The 19,757-nt window shown below is 42.7% G+C and overlaps 1 protein-coding gene across 3 annotated transcripts in view; it reads left to right on the top strand.

Moving 5' to 3' along the window:
- Positions 1–16,652, top strand: part of TM7SF3 (transmembrane 7 superfamily member 3) — a 31,715-nt gene extending 15,063 nt beyond the window's left edge. For 2 of the 3 annotated variants that reach the window (XM_050933651.1, XM_050933661.1), the window contains 11 exons: positions 386–540; positions 1,790–1,940; positions 2,659–2,779; positions 4,788–4,959; positions 6,213–6,390; positions 8,196–8,282; positions 8,795–8,875; positions 9,626–9,778; positions 11,392–11,489; positions 13,086–13,248; positions 14,114–16,652. In XM_050933651.1, coding sequence (XP_050789608.1) covers positions 386–540; positions 1,790–1,940; positions 2,659–2,779; positions 4,788–4,959; positions 6,213–6,390; positions 8,196–8,282; positions 8,795–8,875; positions 9,626–9,778; positions 11,392–11,489; positions 13,086–13,248; positions 14,114–14,376 — 1,622 coding nt within the window. In that variant the 3' untranslated portion in view covers positions 14,377–16,652. Of the gene's footprint in view, positions 1–385; positions 541–1,603; positions 1,688–1,789; positions 1,941–2,658; positions 2,780–4,787; positions 4,960–6,212; positions 6,391–8,195; positions 8,283–8,794; positions 8,876–9,625; positions 9,779–11,391; positions 11,490–13,085; positions 13,249–14,113 lie in introns of those variants that run through there. The other variant, XM_050933664.1, reaches the window with a different exon arrangement.
- Positions 16,653–19,757: the final 3,105 nt, after the last annotated feature.

The raw sequence follows: 19,757 nt of genomic DNA, 5'->3' as shown, positions 1-19,757 counted from the left end.
TCCATACCAAATGCCGTTTGCCTTGTTTGCAGTCAGTTCAGGCATGGCCAGCATTGTTGGCTAACTCAGTTCTGCACAACATAAGACTTGAGTGACGACAGCCCCTTTGATGGACACTCGTCGTGGATCCCAGGCTTAAACTCTCATTATGGCTTTCTTCTGGAGAAGCAGATCTTTTTATGGTCTGTGGTGTTCTGATGGGAATTTAGTTAATTTTTTTAAAATTTAATTTTGTTTATTTTTTGTACCAAATTCTGCTTTGTCTCCAGATAATTAATTTTGTACCCCATAAATCTTTAAACTCATTACATCTATCTCCTTCCTTCCCTCCTTTTCAAAGATACCAACATAACTTTTTTGATTGTTGGATATTTATGTAATACAGGTCTTCTTGAACTCTCTTTGGGCAAGTTCAGAAATGTGCTACTTAACAAGACCATCCCAGTGGAAGCTGTAATAAGGAATATTGCAAGCAACGTGACTGTTGTTATTTTTCAAGTACATTCCCACCAAAAAAATGTAACCATCTCTTTTGATAAGGTATGTATGAAGTTGGAATCCAAATTCTTCTGTTGTGTTCACATTAAGTAATGGTACTCACCATTAGAAGAGGAAGATAAGAAAATCACTCTGTAGTGCAGTAAGGATAAATTTTATGTTGGAGGGGCAAGGCGGAATGAAACTGCATGAACCATACATATGTTTTTAATGTTTTAGTCTAGCTCCCAGACTTTAGAACTAAGAATCTTTCTCATGTCTACTCAACTTCCTTGTAGCTTATGTCTCGCAAAAAACATAGAGCCATTTTGTATATTGGGATTCTGAATGAATGAGCAGTTGGCTGCAAACTGCTCTGAGGCAATTGTGATTCTGTCACATGACCTTTGAAACATGCTGTAACATCTCATATTTGACCTGGGACTGACATCAGTATACCAGTTCCTCACTCAGTGCTCTCCACTAGGCTACAAACCTTTGGCTGTTGCCATTCATATTTATAGGTGTAGATGTTATAGAGCCCTTCTTAAAATCTTGTGTACGGCTTTTTTGTTTTGTTCGCCTAATTGTCGCTTCTGGATTTATCTTTGTTAACTTCAGTGTGTGGGATGAGGGGGAGAAATGCTCTTGAAAGCTCAAAATCATTCTCTGTTTTGATCTCTCACTCGCACACACACGCTTGCACACACACGTCAGTATAATCTAGCTTTCCTGTGACTAACCCCATTCTCCTGAGCAAAACTTTTATGGGCATTTCAGCAAGGACTCACTAACAGGGTATTTGGAACAAAACTGGGGAACTTGTGCTTGATGGAGGTGGTGGCTCTGCAAGTTTCTTCTCCCAACGCTTTAACCCACTTGGTTTTCTGGAATATTCAGTAGTACTGAACTATTGCTGCAGAGGTAACTGCATAAAGCATTGCTTTTTGTGTAGGTCCTAAATAAAACAAATACTGTGATCATTCTGTTGCTTTTTAAAATTATTATTTAATGTAAAACCATCACAAATGCAACACAGGGATTTAGAAGTCTGAGAACATTGCCTCAGACTAATCACTCCAGTGTCATATTTTGAGCCCAAACTAAACAGTATTGTCTCTTAAAGGCATAAAATAAAAAAGCCTGTGGCTGGCTGACTTGTCTGGAGTATTCAATGATCTAATAGCTGGCAATGGGATGCATGCCCCAGGTAATGTGTGCCTTCAGGAAGGAGCTCTCTGTGTGTCTGTCACTCTGCAAAAACCTAGTGCTGTGCTGAAGGTGTGCTTGGGTTTTATCTGTTTGTTTTCAGAATCCCTCTGCAAATAGCTCAGGAACTGGAGTAGACACAGGGTTAGTTTCCATCCTTCGGCCTCAGCAGGGTGTGTGTACATGGTACCTGCAGTCTCCGGATGCCAGCCAAGTGTTGAGCACAGCTGTTTCTTTCGCTTATTCTGAGAGAGGTAAATTTTCTTTCCCTCTCATTCTGTTCTGGTATAAGAGTTAAACTCCAGATCTTTTCTCTGGAAGGCCATATTGGTTGCACAGTACTATATGTAGCTTGCAGTATACACACCAGAAGTCCTGACACTTACTGGGGAGTGGATGCCAAATCTGGGTTCAGCATTAATCAATTGATTGATAATGTTGAGATCTAACATTTAAAGCAATCGTTATCTTGGAGCTGGGTGTACAGGCTTTGCTAGTCTAGAGCCTCAGTCCTGCAAACATTTATTCCCATGTTTAAGACTAGTCAGAGTTTCACTGAAGTCCAAAAAGAACAGGAGTACTTGTGGCACCTTAGAGACTAACAAATTTATTTGAGCATAAGCTTTTGTGGGCTAAAACGCATTTCATCGGATGCATGGAGTGGAAAATACAGTAGGAAGATATATACACACAGAGAACATGAAAAAATGGGTGTTGCCATACCAACTACAATGAGAGTAATCAGTTAAGGTAAGTCCATGTGACTTACTCGCATGTATATACCTGTAGGATCAGGACCCTAGATTTCAAGATCTTTGGAGAACGGACTATGCCTATTGGTACGTACCAAATGAGGCCCTAATAATAAATGCAACGAAAGCAAACTGTAGCTTCATTCCATTGCACTGCTGAGAATTCTGCATGAGGGAGAAGAAGACTTGCTACATCTAACTGTCTTGTTTGTGTTTTTAGATCCTATCCCTGGAGGCTGCAATCTGGAATTTAACTTGGAAGTTGATCCCAATATTTATTTAGAGTATAATTTAATTGACACACGCATCAAGTTTGCCCCTGCAAACTTGGGATATGCCAGGTGTGTGTAACTTAACAAATAGCTTTCCTTGTATTGCATTTGTGCAGAGCTGGAAATGCTTAATAAACAATATTATCCTGCTGGAAAGGTTGTTTCTCTTAGCAAGAGAGAATTTTGTGTATAGCCAAAGAACTAGACAGCAAATGAGGGGAGATGCGTAGCTGATCCTCGAAATAGGTTAATTTTGTGAGGGAGAGAGGAAATGGGGTGAAGAGACTATCCATAGATTTGTGAAAGAAACTATACTAGCTAAAACTTCTGATGTTTTACCCTGGTGAAGAGTACACAGTTATTGGGACTAATGATTCTTCATGGGAAAATGTCTGTTCTGTTCTGGAAACCATTCTGTACTACTGTTTTTTGTTTTTCTTCATTCTATTACCGGGCTGGGCAACTATGGCTCGCAGGCCGGATCTGGCCTGTGAGCCATTTTAAGCCGGCCTCCGAGCTCCTACTGGGGAGTGGGGTCTGGTGCTTGCCACGCTGCAGCCGGGGTGCTGGGTCAGGGGCCGCACCATGTGGCTCTATCCCAGTGTGGCTGGGGCGCTGGCTTGGGGGCTGCACCATGCAGCTTGGCCCCGCTCCGGTGCTCCAGCTGGGGTGCAGGGTCTAGGGCTGCACTGTGCAGCTACCGGAAGCTGTGGCATGGCCCCACTCGGCTCCTGTGTGCTCCAATGGGAGCTGTGCCGTGCCTCCGCATAGGAGCCAGAGAAGGGACATGCCACTGCTTCTGGGAGCTGCTTGAGGTAAGCGCCGCTCGGAATGTGCACCCCGAGCCTCTCCCCACGTCCCGACCCCCTGCCACAGCCCTGATCCCTCTTCTGCCCACCGAACCCCTCGATCCCAGCTCGGAGCACCCTCCTGCACCCCAAACCTCTCATCCCCAGTCCCACCCCAGAACCCGCACCCCCAGCTGGAATCTGCACCCCTTCCCTCACTTCTGCCTAGCCCTGATCCCCCTCCCACCCTCTGAACCACTTGGTCCAGAGCACCCTCCTATACCCTGAATTCCTCATCCCCACCCCAGACCACGCACCCCAAACCAGAGCCCTCACTGCCTCTTGCATTCCAGCCTAATTCTGTGAGCATTCAGGGCCTGCCATGCAATTTCTATTCCCCGATGTGGCCCTCAAGCCAAAAAGTTTGCCCACCCCTGTTCTATTACCATGATACCAGGATCCTCCTCTGGAAGTCTTATCTAATCTTGCTGCTTATCACCTGCAGTCCTAATCTTCTGCATAGTGTAATGCATCATGATAGATGGCTGTTGGCAGAGGGTGGGGAAGGATATAAGGCCAGATGGAATTTGTGCCTTTGTAAAAGTAGAAACTCTAAGGAAGGGCTTTTCTAAGGGAACGTCTTCACTAGCAACATTAAAAGTAGCTGCCAGCACTGGGAATGCGGCTCCCAGCGCTGGTGCACTGTCTACACTGGCACTTTACAGCACTGAAACTTGCAGCACCGAGGGGTGTGTGTTTTCACACCCTTCAGCGAGGAAGTTGCAGCGCTGTAAAGTGCCAACGTAGACAAGCCCTAAAGCTCTATGTTGTTGGATGGATTCTAAGGTAGATCTGTTTCTTCTGCATTTTAACCTACTCGAGGGGAAAACATGTGAATTCTCTCCTAATGTCTGTCTGGCTATTGTGACAATTTAAATGACAACTTGGAAAATCTGTGGTGTATCTCCTTGCAATGGCTTATGTTAAGCATTAGCTGTAATGGCAAGGTCTGTTGTATGTGCTGTAGAAATGCCAAGTAAAACATTATATCTTTCCCAGAAGATTTTACAACCTGCATGTACAGCTTGGATACAGATTGAAATCTAAACTCTGAGCCTGAACTTCTTTAGAATGGGCTTCAGGGATTTGGCTCTGACTTGGATCTGGATGTTGAAATATCAGTGTTCAGATTTGGAGTTCCGCTTCTGCCAGTTAGCGATACAAATCTAAGATCGGGACTCTTGATCTGGGCATGTGGCTAGTATAAACTTTTGTTTGTCTAATTCCAGAGGTGCCAACCCTCCCACGTGTGATTCAGGGACAGGCCAGAACTCTAGATGGCGACTGCACTATGACATCTATCAGTATTTCTTACCAGAGAATGATCTCTCGGAAACTGCACTTCTGAACCACCTGCGAAAGATGTCTGATGTGCAGAGTGTCCGAGCTAATGGCATTAGAGTAAGTTTGGCCTTTTGGATTGCCAACAAAGGAATGTGTGGGGGAAGGAGTGAAACTGTTGCAGTGTTGTAACACCTGGATGCTATGTTCCCTCTGGGTTCTGTTCCATGTCATGACGCCACAACTATTGACCTCTACTTGTGGAGTGTGACATCTGTGAAATGGATATCTTGTAAACCTATTAACTTTCAGAAATTGCTGTATATATGCCTTGCCTTCAGGGGTATGATCAGCTAGCTGGTCCATTCTGATAATGGGAAAACTTCTAAACTGATGCTCTGTTATAGACCTTTGGTGTAGGGAGCTGCCTGGAAATTGGGTTCTAACTTCCTGTTCAGTTTGATTCTATTTGCCTTGTGACTTTTTTTTTAAACTTTTATCGCGAGTCTCAATACAAATTTAAGAATGATTGATTGAAAATCTGATTTCTGCCTTCAATCTTGAAGTTTAGCCTTAGCCAGTATGGCCACTGTCTCCTTTTTAGCAATGGTACTGAGGCCACGAGCTGGCCCCAGTAACATGGCCACTGAGGAGGAAATGTGGGGTGGGAGCAAATGAAGGTAGGGGGCTTGCAGGAGACTGGGGAGCACAGAGGGAGAATGTGAATAGCACACTACTTCTCCTGTCTAGCTAGGGAGAGGATTAGAGTGGGATAGAATGGCAGCTCTCCACACCGCAGGGAACAAGACAGGGAAAGTAGAGTTCCCTGTGAACAGGATGGCTGCACTTGCATATTTATTTAAGGCTGAATTTTTGACCCTTTTAGCTCTCTCCCAAATTGGGAGCAGGTCGCTTCCTCCTAAAAGTACAGAAGAGGGGTCAAATGCAGGCCAAAAAAATGCAATTCATGATTTGGTGTTAAAAATCTCAGGGGGTGGGGGGATATTGCTGACTTGGGGAGTAGATGTAGAGTCTGATCCATGAATTTTGGGTTGGATTGGCAATACTGAGTGACGGCTTGTGCGAACTGGCTCTTAATAGGCAGAATTCCCACTGAAATCAATGAGACTTTGGCACACAGATGACTCTTGGATTACATCCCACATTTACTTACCTCTGCCTCTATATCTTTAAACGCTGTTCCAGAGTCAGTACCCAACATGATTAACTCGGAGCTTTCTTAGATAAGCTTCCCAAGGCATCCTGGTTGGATGGCATGTGCCCCAGGCATGATGCAAAGGAGGAAAGGGGCAGAGCCCTTTGTAAGATGACAAGAATGTTTATCGACAGTGACAAATTTTTTGTTTTTTCAGCTGGTTTCCTTAACAACTGATGAAAAGACCAATGTACACTTCTCCTCACTCCTTGGACAAGGAGTGATCTATAATGTCATTGTGTGGGATCCACTTTGGAATACCTCTGCTGCATATGTACCTGTTCATACCTATGCCTGTAGCCTCACTGCTCTCGCGGATAATTGTTTCTCTCTCAGTAAGTCCAGTAGACTTGTATGTTTTTTGGTTTTTTTAGTAGGCACTTGTGCTTTCAGTGTGAGTTGATCTATTTAACGTGCTCAGACCTGGGCTTGGGCTTCTGCATTTGTCAGCAGCTTTGGAGAATATCTAACACAGAGCAAGAAATGGCCAACTTTATGGCATTTTAGTGTGTTACTAGCATGAGAAGTGATTCTATGATAGGGAGTTTCTCTAGCTTCTTTCAGTGACCCCAGATCTAACTTGTCAAGTACATAAGTGCAGGTATAGCATTTACACTTCAACTGCCTACCCAAGCTGTATTCTTAATCTCGTGCACCACTAGTAAAAAGGATGCAGCAAATGAAATTCATTGGCTAATGAATATAGCATATGGATTAGAATAGGACCAAACTCTCTCCAATAGTTGTGTTAAGATGGTAGTGCAAAAGGGAATAAAAAAAGTATGAAGTGTATCTGTCACCAAGCTGTTGAAATATGACTCTGCATGCAGTGAATGAATCTCTTGAGTCAGAAGGTGACGTTTTTTACATAACTGCCTTTCTGACCATAATGGTACAAGTGAGTGTCGACAGCAGGAAAGCGTAGTGTCTAATTCGCTGCTTCCGTGCAGCTCACAAAGTTGCTTACACCTGTACAAAGTGAGTGGGAGGCATGGGGGATTATTGCAAGGGAGGGACGCCAAGCTGTCATTCCGATGCTTATAGCATGTTACGCCTGGCTGATATACGGGGGTTAATGACTGTGCAAGAGACAGGAAAATCTGACCCATGATGTTTGAAAGTGAGTCATGGCAGGTAAATACTCTTCTGAAATCATATATTGTAACTCAAGCAATGGTATTTAAAACATTCTGCAGTCTGTGGAAGATCTGGATAATCTTCTTAACATGTTCAGAGAATCAAATAAACTGTAGTGTCCATTTTCCAATGGTTGTAACACCAGTAAGAATATTGCATGCAGTGTCTTGCAATGGAATATTTGAGGAAACTCTTCAAGCGTCTTTTTGTTTAATGAAGATGAGGTATTAAACAAATGACTGTAAGTAACTAAGCCTGGTCTACACTATGGAATGGAAGTTGATTTATCTACATCAGTTGAGTGTAGAAAATCCACATCCCTGAGCGATGCAGTTATACCGACCAAACTTCTGACAGAACTGTGTCAACAGGAAAGCTTTTCCCATCAAGATAGCTACTGTCTCTGGGGGAGGCAGAGGAGCTACGTGGATGGGAGAAGCTCTCCTGTTGGCGGCATTGGGAGCATCTTCACTAAGCACTACAGTGGTGCAGCTGCAGCACTGTAAGTGTAGACAGGCCCTAAAGGTCTTTAAATTGTTGCATAGTGCCATTACCTGTCATAGCATTCTGGCTCTATGTCAAAGAGGGTTGGGACTCGCTGTCTAAAAACTGTGGTTGGGGGTTGGTATAGTGTTGTAATTTAACTACAATAGGTAACTCGTACCATTGTAATTTTACTTATATGTTTACATGACATGTAACGTAGTTGGAGATCTTGAATTTTGCTTCAGGCTCTACTCTTCGGAGCCCCACTTCTGCAGTGATATTAGAATGGGAAGGAACTACTAACCTCTGTGGGATGGAATTGGAACTGTCCAGTAGTTCCAAACCCTGTTCTGATAAAGGAGATGCTCCTTCAGCTCATGCTGCACTTTGAAGGAGTGTAGGAGCTGTCAATACCCATAGTGTCCACAGCGAAAGCATATGTAGCCATGGCTCGTTACCTTACTCACACCCGTGCCTGTATATGCACACCCAACTTTATTTTTTTGTTTCCTCGTAGGAAGACTCTCCACCAAAATATTCTTCACCACTTTTGCTGTTCTTGGTCTCTTTATTTGCTTCTTTGGTCACAGGTTCTGGAAAACAGGTACTGCATATTGTGGGGGCTGAGGTGTGGCTGTCTTTGTTTTGAATGTAATAGGGCTTTCTGGCTGTACATTGAACAAGCATAATCTGCATAATGCTTACTCTTGATCCCACATGTATCTCCTGTTTAATGAGGTTTGCTGTAAGTGTTACAGGAGGGGACCCCCTGTTCTTGATCCCACAATTTTATAATGGACTGAAAACTTGTATCTGCAGTTGGTTAGAAACTGGCTATAGATGTCACAGAAAGGAAGCTAAAACTAGCTGGCGGGGACAGGGCAGTCTTATCGTAGACTGGCTGAGTTTTGATGACGTGAGCTAACTTTATTTACCAGTGCCAGACATTTGGGTGGGCCTGTGCTGTTTGGTTATTTACTCTATGCAAACTACATTTTTATAATGAAAATCTCATTTCCTGGAGAATAGGTATCTTTTTAACTGTACATAAAAGTAAGCTTAGAATGGAAAATTGTCAGAGAGCATATCAAACTATTTTTTTCTCTATTTTTTTAGATTTGTTCTACATGGGCTTCATCGTCACAGGATTCATTTTCTTTGTAATATTTGCTAGAATAGCCTCTCTTAGCTATGATGGTAAGTAAGGACAAACTTATGTGTGAGAGCGAGCAAGCAAGATTGGGGTCAATGACAGTGTCCCATTGAAATCAGTGGGGACTGGATCGTGGCTCTTCGATAGAAATAAAAGTTGTCCAGACACAAACAAGGTCAACAAGATTCTGTTATGGTGAATTAACATGTGAATGTGCCGTCCTTAAAATTAAAAAGCTGGATCACTTTTTTCTGAGCCATAATATAGATTGTCCCAATAGTATCCAAAAGCCCAGACTAACTGCTGGCTTATGATCTACTACTTTTGACTTAGGGTGAACTGTAGGATGGCAGAGGTTAAACTGGTTGGATTTGAATACTAGAGGAAGGCCATTATTTTAGAAAGTAGTGAAGTTGTATTGTGCCTCTTCCTCCACTGTCATTGCAGTAAGAAGGGATGGTCTTGTGGTTAAGGCACAAGCTTGGCACTCTTATTGCAATGACAATAGAAAATCCAGAAATACTTGTCTCATACTGGCTCTCTGGTACTCTGATCAGTGACAGGAGGCATTTCAACAGGTACACATGGCTATAGCCAATTTTAATGGCTTCATAATCATTTGGGTTTCATCAGATAAGGGTAGACTTAATAAACTTATATAATTGAAGTAGCATTGCATACCAGCTCAACAACTGCGATCTTTTAGGACCTTACCAAAACTGGTTTTTACAGGAATTCACCATCTTGGACATGCTTTTCTTACCACATCCCCTCCCCCCCATTCTCTTTTACAGTTTGTCTGATTCTGACAGCAGTAGCTGGACTTGTTGGAGGGCTTCTCTTGGTTGCTTATTGGTGGAGATTTGGCTTTGTCCTTCTCTGTATGTTGATTGTTGGACTTGTGCTGGGATTCTTCTTCTCATCAGTGATCTTCTTTACTCCACTAGGTATGCCTTGAAGCATTTTCTGTTACTGTCTGAATAGTCATTCAGAGACTGTACTGCTGCAGTGACACCAAACTACAGGGGTGGGGGCTGGCTTCTGAAGTAGATTCTGATGTCTTGCTACCTGTGTAGCTTGAGACTTGGCTTCTGGGGAGGATGCCACATGCTGGCTGATCTGTGGAAAGTGACTGGAGGATTAAAATGGGTGTTAACTAATTATGTACTTCCGAAATGTTGGGAGAATTATGTAGTGTGTCTGCAGCACTTTTTGAAGCGATGAGTGTCATTGCACATGGACAGGATGCTGTTTATAATAGGAGCTTTTAAAAAAAAAAAATCCCCTAAGATGTGGCAGACCACAAATGACTTTGTATTTGAACATGTTGGGGCTCCCCCCCAGAGTGCTTGGTATTAAATTAGATTTCTGAAACAGCAACATTACTCCCTGTGCATGTAGATCCATTCTTGCTTCTCCCTCCCCCCTCCACCCCCCAAACTGATTCAAAGTCTGCAAGCCTGTAACTTGGGGAAGGGACGGTGCTTGAAGATGTTCTGAGAGCTGCTCCTTGTCTGGTGTTGAGTGTTGGGAAAGTAAAATACAAACAAAAAGCCTTGTGCATAGTCATGTCCTGGAGGGAGGAGTTTTACTCCTAGCTGTACCAATGTGCTCCTCAGTGTCTATTCTGACTTAGCTAACAGGTGCGGCTGCTGTTCCCCCTAGTACATCTTTAAAAAGACACTACTTAAAAGGCTGTTTGTACAGCTAGGCTATTGAACTGAAGCACTTCTGGGATAGTGGTGTCAGCAAAGCTGTTTCCTTCTCTACACTCCAGAGACTGCATTCATCTTGCTGTGCCATGGCAATACTGAACTCAAAGTTCTCTTTCTCTCTCCAGCTAACAAACCCTCAAGCCAAAGATCAGACTGGGAGAAGGGACAGCTCCAAGCTGTAGGTTTTCAGTTAGGTTAAATGAACTGTATGAAAGAGTTCACTAGTGCGTGACTTAGAGATTATTGCAGGATCAGTGTCTGTGTGCAGACCTCTGTTGAAGTCCAGTGGCATTCCAGACTGGTACAGGGATCCGCCCATGCAGAGCTTGTGAGATTGGGGCCTTGGACTGTAAACCCATCTAGTCAGTAAGACAGTCTCTTATTTGTATATAAAACTGTGCACTAGAGCCGCTTGGAATCTTAAGAATTTTTTCTAAATCTCTTGTTGACATTTCAGATTTTAACATTTTGCAAATTTTTTCATCAACTTTTTCACTTCTCAATTAGTTATACTGTGTACATTTATGGTACAGTAGTTATAGTAAACTCAGCAGACCGGCACTGACTGTTGTGATGGACCACAAATGATGAAGATGTTGATTTTGTGTAACACAATGGACAGATATGGGCAGGAAGAAATTCAGTGGCTGATCTGTCCTGCTGCCCATATGTAACTACACGATTTCCCCTCACAGTACTCTGGGAACTTATTCCCTGAACCCCCTGTATATTGGGAGGAGACTCTAGTCTTAAAATATTATCAAGTGTTGTGGTCCTTTACTTTGCAAAATCAACTCCACGAAGTCTCACTTGTGACTAATTCACAATGTGGTGTGTCTCCACAGGAGACTACAAGGTTTTTCGTGATGATGCTGTGTTTTGGGTGACCTTTTCCTGCATAGCATTGATGGTGCCAATAGTCTTTGTTGGCTGTCCAAGAATTGTAAGTATTTGCACTACCTGGCTTCACTTTCTACAACGGTTGAGCATATGTGTATCTCTGAAAACAACATACTCCTCTAAAATTTTTGGTAGAGGAAGAGGTTTGCCTAGGGATGTAATCAAAGAGCCTTGTGCGGCTCTCCAAAAAGTCCTGACTCTGAAACCTTTAGAGCCTGTTCCTCACTTGTATGTTAAATACATAATTTGTGGCATATTTTGTTTGCATTGGGACTCCGTTGTGCTGGGTACAGTACAGACACACGCAAAATAGTCCTGAAGAGACTATAATCTTTAAGGGGATGTCTGCACTGCAGTCGGCAGTGTCACTGCAGCACATGTGGGCATACCCGAATTAGCTTTGATTCGACTAGCTCAGACAATAGCAATGAAGTCATGGTGGCATGGGCTAGCCCCTAGAGCAAAGGTTCTCAAACTTCATTGCACTATGATCCCTTATTGCTACACGACCCCTGGAGGGAGGACCAAAGCCTGAGCTTGAGTCCTGCTGCCACAGGTAGGGGGCCAAAGTCAAAGCCCAATCATCACCAGGGGTGAGTGAGGGCCCAAAATCTAAGCCCAAGCACTTCAGCCCCAAGAGGGGGCCTGCAACCTGAGCCGCACCACCCAGGGCCCAAGCTCTCAGCTTCAGCCAGGGGCGGTTGGGCTCAGGCTTTGGATTTGGCCCCAGGCCCAGCTAGCGTAAGCCAGTCCTGGTGACCCCATTAAAATGGTGTCATGACCCACTTCGGTTGAGGTACAGGAGGGGGTTAGGGCTCTGAGTTGGGGGGTGCAGGCTCTGGGATGGGGCTGAGGATGAGGGGTTTGGGATGCAAGAAGGGGTTCTGGGTTTGCAGGGGTTCAGGGCTGGGGCAGGGGATTAGGACGCAGGATTAGGGCACGGACTTGCCTCTAGTGGCTCCCGGTCAGTGGCACAGCCGGGATGCAGAGGCAGGCTTCCCGCCAGTCCTGGCACCACAGACCGCGCTGCGCCCCAGAAGTGGGCAGCAGCAGGTCTGGCTCCTAGGCGGAGGTGCGCAACCAGCTCTGCGCGGCTCTCGCCTCGGGCACCTCCCCTCCCAGCTCCCATTGGCCAGGAGTGTGGAGCTAGTGCTTGGGGCGAGGGCAGCATGCGGAGCCCATGGCCCCCTTGCCTAGAAGCCGGACCTGCTGCTGACCACTTTCGGGGCACAGTGTGCTGTCGGAACAGGTAGGTGCTGACCAGAGCCACTAGGGATCCTGGGCAACCCACTGCCTTACATGCTGTGACCCACCCAAACTTTGAAAAACACTGCACTAGAGTACACCTCTAGGGTCCTGGTCGGGCTTGTACAGCTCAGGCTGCCATTGCTTCACGGCTCTGATCTAGCAAACTTAATAACAAACTCGGGTATGTCTACACCTGCTGCAATTGCCCTGCCGCAGTGTAGACGTACACTGAAACAAGCTGCAACAAGTGTTTTGAAACAAATAAAAATGGGGAATACAGGAGGGAAGACAGGGTAAAAAAGAACTCTCCCTGTGCTGTCTGTATAGAAAAGATAAAAAGAGGATGTTCTTTAGCTGGCTACTGAAAGATCTGACCTTTCTGTCTTTGTAGCTGAACATATTGGCCTGTGGCATAATAGGCTCTTATTCAGTTGTCTTAGCTATTGCTTGTTACCTGTACACAAGCCTTGCTTACATCACATTGGACCTACTCAGGAGGATTCTGAATGATGATTTCAGCCAAGCTTACACCAATGTGCCCTTCCAAACAAATGGTAAGTAATTAGGTTTTGTCTCTTCACAAACTATTAAGTAAGTAAAATGATTCAGAAGCTTTTACTGAGAAGAGCTACTCCTTCTGGCGCCATAGCTATTTGGTACTTCCATGGCCTCTGCGTTGTGGTATGTGAGCACCTCCCATGAATTAAGATGACTGTTCTCTCTCTTCCTGTCCACTGAGGGATTTTTTGAGGCTTTTCTATGAATGTAACTTAATGGGTAAGGAGGTGGGTTTTGCAACTTTTTTTAGAGCAGCTCCAGGCTACTTGGCAAGGGTGAGCTGAAGTACATGGCCCCCAGAAGCAACTAAAGGCTCTGGGCTTCTGTCAGATCCCAAATTCCAATCCGATTTTAAGAGAGGATAACTTTTACCCAGTGTGAATCCTGTAACAAATGCCTGGATCATGCCAAGGCGAAGGGGTCCATTTAATGATTAAGAACTGGTCTGGGAAACTTTCTCCCCACATACTAATCTTCACTTAAAAAAAAAAAAATCTTAATCACCACAACATGCTTGAGACAAATGATCTCCTATTTATAGATGTAGCAATGGAGTTTAAGTGAGTTGCCCAGAGTCCTATAAGAAGTAGCAAGGCAAAACTGGAGTTGTAAGTTTAACTCAGTCCTGTACTTCAACTACAAGAGCACCCTCTCCCTCTACAAACATACTGAGTGTGTAGTAGGTACTCAGCCCTGTATTTTCCATTCCCCTATGACAACCTGCTCCAAGCCATGTCAGTATGCAATCAGCATCTAAATCTGAACCTGACCTTTTTCCCCCCCCAAAAGCAACATCGTTGGACTGGAGAAATCCCTTTATTCTGATACTGTTTGAATGAATGGCTTCCTATTCCCCTACAGATTTCATCATCTTGGCAGTATGGGGGATGCTGGCAGTCGGTGGAATAATGGTGCAGCTTCGCCGAGAGAGACGTGAGGTACCCTTCCCACCACACCCTTATCGTATCTGGAAGCGAGAAAGGGAGCGCAGGATTACTAACATCCTGGATCCTAGCCACCACATCCCTCCTCTGAGAGAGAGGATCCATAACAAACTATCGCACATCAAGGAGTTCTTCCAAAAAGAGCAGCCAGCTGGGGAAAGAACTCCATTGCTTCTGTAATTAACCAAATGGTGCACATTGATAGCTACTCAAAAGGGCTCTAAGCATCTAAACTGAGCTGGTGATGACCAACATCTGTCCAGCAATGCTGACTTGGTGTTCTTATGACCTAATCCTGCTTAACAAAGCTACAGTGTATGCTGGACATGGAAGACAAACCTTTATCTAGCTGATACGCTGAATGCCGTCCTGTGCTTTTTCTCAGTGGCCCACTAGTCCTGCTGTAAAAACTTCTGGTTCCTGCAGAGACCTTGCACTAAGGGTGGAGTATATTTGAGTGCAATGACCAAGGTGTTTCTCTGAGTCTTGTGTTTGTTGGAAATGTTTAAGTATGTAAAGTCTAAAAACAAAAGCCTGAGAAGGTAACTTGTGATTTAAATATGTGCAATGTCAAAACTCTTCCCTTGTAATGGATTTTCAAGAGATCACCTTGATTCTCACCAGACATGAGCATCCTATGCTGAACATACAAGGGAAGAAATACTAAAGACAGACTAGATATTGAAGTAGCCTAACTGCAGTGTCTTCACAACTATTACACCTTCAATATTGGTACGAAACCTCTTTAATAGGTCTTTCATAGGTTTGTGAGCCATCACAAACTGTACAGTACTTGCGTTTTAATTGCACTGGATTAACATTTGTATTCCTGTGTGTTCAGTAACTGGACTCTGCCTCAGAAATCAAATAAGAAGGTTCCTTTTTACCCTCGCTTTTAAGCTATCTGTGGGGTGGGATGATGTCCTTTCAGTACCAAGATGCTTGTCTGGTCTCTGCTTGAACAGTTTCCCTGAGTCCTACAAGAAGCAGTGAGGCAAAGCTGGAGTTGTAAGTTGTCAGAGATGATGGCTTGCTGATCGAACACAAGAGTCCCCTCCCTTGCTTTAGCTTCCCTAATTGCTTCTTAGAGCTAGGAACACCTAAGGGCTAATGGCCTCCTTGTTTCAGCTCCTGTACTTTGTAAATAGCTTTGGTTCCTGAGAATTGATTTGAGTTAGCTCTTCACAGAATAACCTCAAATTCAGCACTTCTGTATTGAAATGCAGATTTTTTTTGAGCTTGCTCAAAACACTAACCCTGCCTCTTAATCAGTGCTTTTCCCTCCCCTCCCCTTTTTGGTTGAGGATAGGAAGAATATACTGCAGGTAAAGTATCGACCTGAAGCCTTGCTGGTTGGTAATACATATACTTCTCTGACACTCCAGTTAGCACCCTGTGTGAAAGGAGTTACTAGACCATCCTTCATATTCCCGAGAGCTAGTGTCCTTTTCTTTTTAATCACTGCTGGAGAAGTGAACAAGAGTGGCTTAGTTTGGATCACTCAGTAAAACCACAAATCCAAGCTTTCCTCCAGCTCCTCCTTCCTGGCCTCTAAATGCAGTCCTTTCCCTTGCGTGTGTGTGTGGCAATAAAGTCCATACCTCCCAAGTCCTGATCTAGGTTATGCTGGCAGTTGTACCTCCTTCCTCTTCTCTCATCACCCCCACTTGTATACCTCTAACTCCTAGGCAGCAAACAGCATTGACCTCTCTTGCTTTGTTGTAATGCTCTTCAACTTTGTATTAGAACAACCACTAACAAATAGTAAAATACTAAACTTAACAGTGCAACTTGATGGCTAAACTGAAATTCTTTCAATATGGGATACCACCTTGAATTACAAAGTGGTAAAAGAATTGAGTTTTTAACTATAGCTTTTGAAAGCTGCAAAACATCTGATGGCATGAGTGGACCAGAACCTTAACAACAACAACAAGCCTTCCCTTGAAATCTTGATACTTCAGACCATTTTAATACTACTTAAGCTAATTTTAAAAATGTTCATTATGGGGTGAAAATTAGTAAAGAAAAATGTGGCATAGTTTCGCAGTTTCTTCAAAGGCTGATTTAACTTAATCTTAAATCAGTCATTCATTGTGGGAGCTAAAATGCAAGGGCCAGATTATAGCATAGCTCAAGTGAAATCAATAGAACTATGTCGACTTGCACCAGTTGAAGATATGGTCTTGAAAATCCTGTCTTTCAAGTGTCTCAAGGGGAAACCTGTTTCTCATCATCTATTGGACTGCTGCTCACTGACTACCTTTTATAGCACTGATGATACTGAGTAACTTTGCCACATCTGATGGCCAAAGTAGCAAACACTTAACTTGGATATAAAACTACCCTTGTATATGTTTACCTTGTTTTTATAATTGCCATGATTAACATTGTGAAAGAGAAAATGAGAGTTGAATTTGTTCCTATCTTTTATAATAAAGATTTTTTTAAGAGTACATGGAATTGAAGTCTGCTCTTGTAGAGGATTTTACCAACTTTGGTTTTGATCATGTTTGTACCAATCTGTGGAAACACCTTTTGTCTGTTCTGTAAGTCTCTTGTGGAGACGTTGAAAAGGTGAGTATGAAGGCTTCATTTTATCTTTTGTACAGTAAAATCGTGAGTTCCCATCTGAGATCTGGGCCGCGTTGTGCTCAGAGTCCCTGCCCCAAAGACCTTATACCATAATTGAAGATTTGGAGAAAGAAAACTATAGCTATATTTTACACCATTGAGGAAATTGATTAAGCAACTTGCCTAAAGTCACACAGGAAAATATTGGCAGCGGTGGGAATGAAAATCAGATCTCCTGTATCCCAGTCACAGCCTTAAAACTGTGACCATCCTCTTGAATTTTGAGCAAAGCTTTTTCTAATCCACTTGAGTGCTCTGACAAATGTCCTTTTGCGTGGTTTTTGTAACTCTACCCTCAGCACTGCTCCATGTTTTCCAGCATTGTTTCCCTATGCCTGCTTAACAAATCAAGACATTAATTCCTAAAGATTAACATGCCACCAAGCTCCCCTTCTAAAACAAAGCCCACGTGCCAACACTAGGTCAACTTAATGAAGCACTGCAGCTGTAACAACATTACTGTAGTCAATTACCAGCACCAAACTCTTACTTTGCTATGACAGAACTTTTTAGTAACCAGGACTTTAGAGCTACTTCCTCCCTCAAACCACAAAGGTTTCTTGTGGCTGACCCTTACTTTTTCAGGGATAGCTGTGGCATGGCCAGTATCCTACCTTCTTTAATCATTAGGACTACTCATATTGGGTGAGAGAAAATGGGCCCTGTCCATTTCCACAGTGTAGGCCAGAGAGCAAGGGTCAGATTCTCCATGGAGTGTGCTGTTTGTCAATTTAATATGAGATTATCACTATAATGCACATGGGTTTGTAAAGCACTCTAAGATTGTTATAAATGCCAGACAGTGGGAACAGTACTGATTGTTGTGGGGATGGTTGTATTCAGTGCCCTATGGCTGCAGAATTGTTCCAGAATCTGTTTTTATTCAAGAATCTTTTTAGTTCTTATAATGCTGAAAGCATGAGCAGAATGTAAACTCAACTAGTGTATACTGTCAACCTGAAACAAAAGCTCAGACATGAACTAGCCTATTTTTTTAAATGGTTAAGTGACAAGTTTCAGAACTTAAAGGTTTTTTTTTGAAAATGATGCATCAATCTATCCCAGCCTTCCCCACCCTACGCAGCTCTCAGGCCCTCCAATTTCCTACTACCACCCCTAATGCATTTAGGTATTATCAATACAAAATGTACAGTCTAGTGAAGACACTATAGAGACAGCATGAAATTGAATTTGAAACTAAAGAGGCTACTGTACTGACCAACTCCATATTTAGTTCAATAAAACCTCCAAGTTCTAAAACAGCTTGAAATAGGTTTTAAAACTTAAATCTAGTAAAGGACATGGTCAAGCAATAAAAAAAATTTGCAATTAATTGCACTATTAATAAAATACCATTTAAATATTTGTGGTGGTTTTCCAGATTTTCAAATATTTTCAATTACAAGTGTACAGGGCTTACTTTATTTTTGACTACAAATATTTGTACTGTAAACAAGTATTTTTCAGTTCACCTAGTACAAGTACAGCAGTGCAATCTATCATGAAACTTGAACTTACAAATGTAGAATTATGTACAAAAACAGCATGCAGATGTAAAACTTTACAGCCTACAAGTCCACTCAGGCCTACTTCTTATTCAGCCAATCACTCAAACAAGTTTGTTTACATTTGCAGAAGATAATGCTGCCTACTTCTCGTTTACAATGTCACCTGAAAGTGAGAACAGGTGTTCACATGGCACTGTTGTAGCCAGTGTCAAGATATTTGTGCCAGATGCACTAAAGATTCCTATGTCTCTTCATGCTTCAACCACCATTCCAGAGGATGTGTTCCCTTGCTGATAATGATTTCTTCCTGATCAAAGTCCAAAGCAGTGAGGCCTGATGCATGTCCATTTTCATCATTTGACTCAGATGCCACTAGCAGAAGGCTTATTTTATTTTTTGGTGGTTTGGGTTCTGTAGTTTCCACATTAATATGTTGCTCTTTTAAGACTTCTGGAAAGCATGTTCTACACCTTGTCCCACTCAGACTCTGAAAGGCACTTCAGATTCTTAAACCTTCGGTCGAGTGCTGTAACTATCGTTTAGAAATCTCACACTGGTACCTTCTTTGCATTTTGTCAAATCTGCTGTGAAAGTGGTATTAAAATGAACATGTGCTAGGTCATCTCAGACTGCCATACATGAAATATATGGTGGAATGTGAGTAAAACAGAGCACAAGACATACAGTTCTCCCCCAGGGAGTTCAGTCACCAATTATTTAATGCAGTTTTTTTAAAATGTCATCAGCATGGAAGCATGACCTCTGGAATGGGGGCTGAAGCATGAAGGGGCATATGAATGTTTAGCATATCTGGCACATAAATATCTTGCAATTGTGGCTACAAAAGTGCTATGCAAATGCCTGCTCTCACTTTCAGCTGACACTGTAAATAAGAAGCAGGCAGTATTATCTCCTGTAAATGTAAACAAATGTATTTGTCTTTGCGAGTGGCTGAACAAGAAGTGAGACTGATTGGACTTGTCAGCTCTAAAGTTTTACATTGTTTCTGAGTGCAGTTATGTAACTTGTATGAGATGAATTGAAATACTATTTATTTTTAAAAGTACAAGTATTTGTAAAAGTGAGTATTGTACACTTCATTGTGTGTTTGTAATTGAAATCAATTTGAAAATGTAGAAAACATCCAATATTTAACACTGATTAAAACCTATTTTATCACAATTACATTTTAGTTAATTGTGTGAATTAACTGCAATTAAACAGCCCTAGTAATCGCCCAACTTTCTATTATACATGTGAGTTAATGTTCATAGAAGTAGCAACCTGAATGCTGATTTAAATTTATTTTTAAACCCTGAAGGAAAAAAGTCAGATTAGTTAAGTGTTTACAAAAATTTCATTTTTCTTAAATTTTGAAAAGTGTTCTGTAATAGCAACCTGCTGTAATACTTGGTTTGA

This window comes from Gopherus flavomarginatus, chromosome 1, assembly GCF_025201925.1.
Source record: "Gopherus flavomarginatus isolate rGopFla2 chromosome 1, rGopFla2.mat.asm, whole genome shotgun sequence".
Taxonomy (NCBI): domain Eukaryota; kingdom Metazoa; phylum Chordata; order Testudines; family Testudinidae; genus Gopherus; species Gopherus flavomarginatus.
Note: the sequence above shows the minus strand (reverse complement) of the source record. Positions and strands in the feature narration are given on the sequence as shown.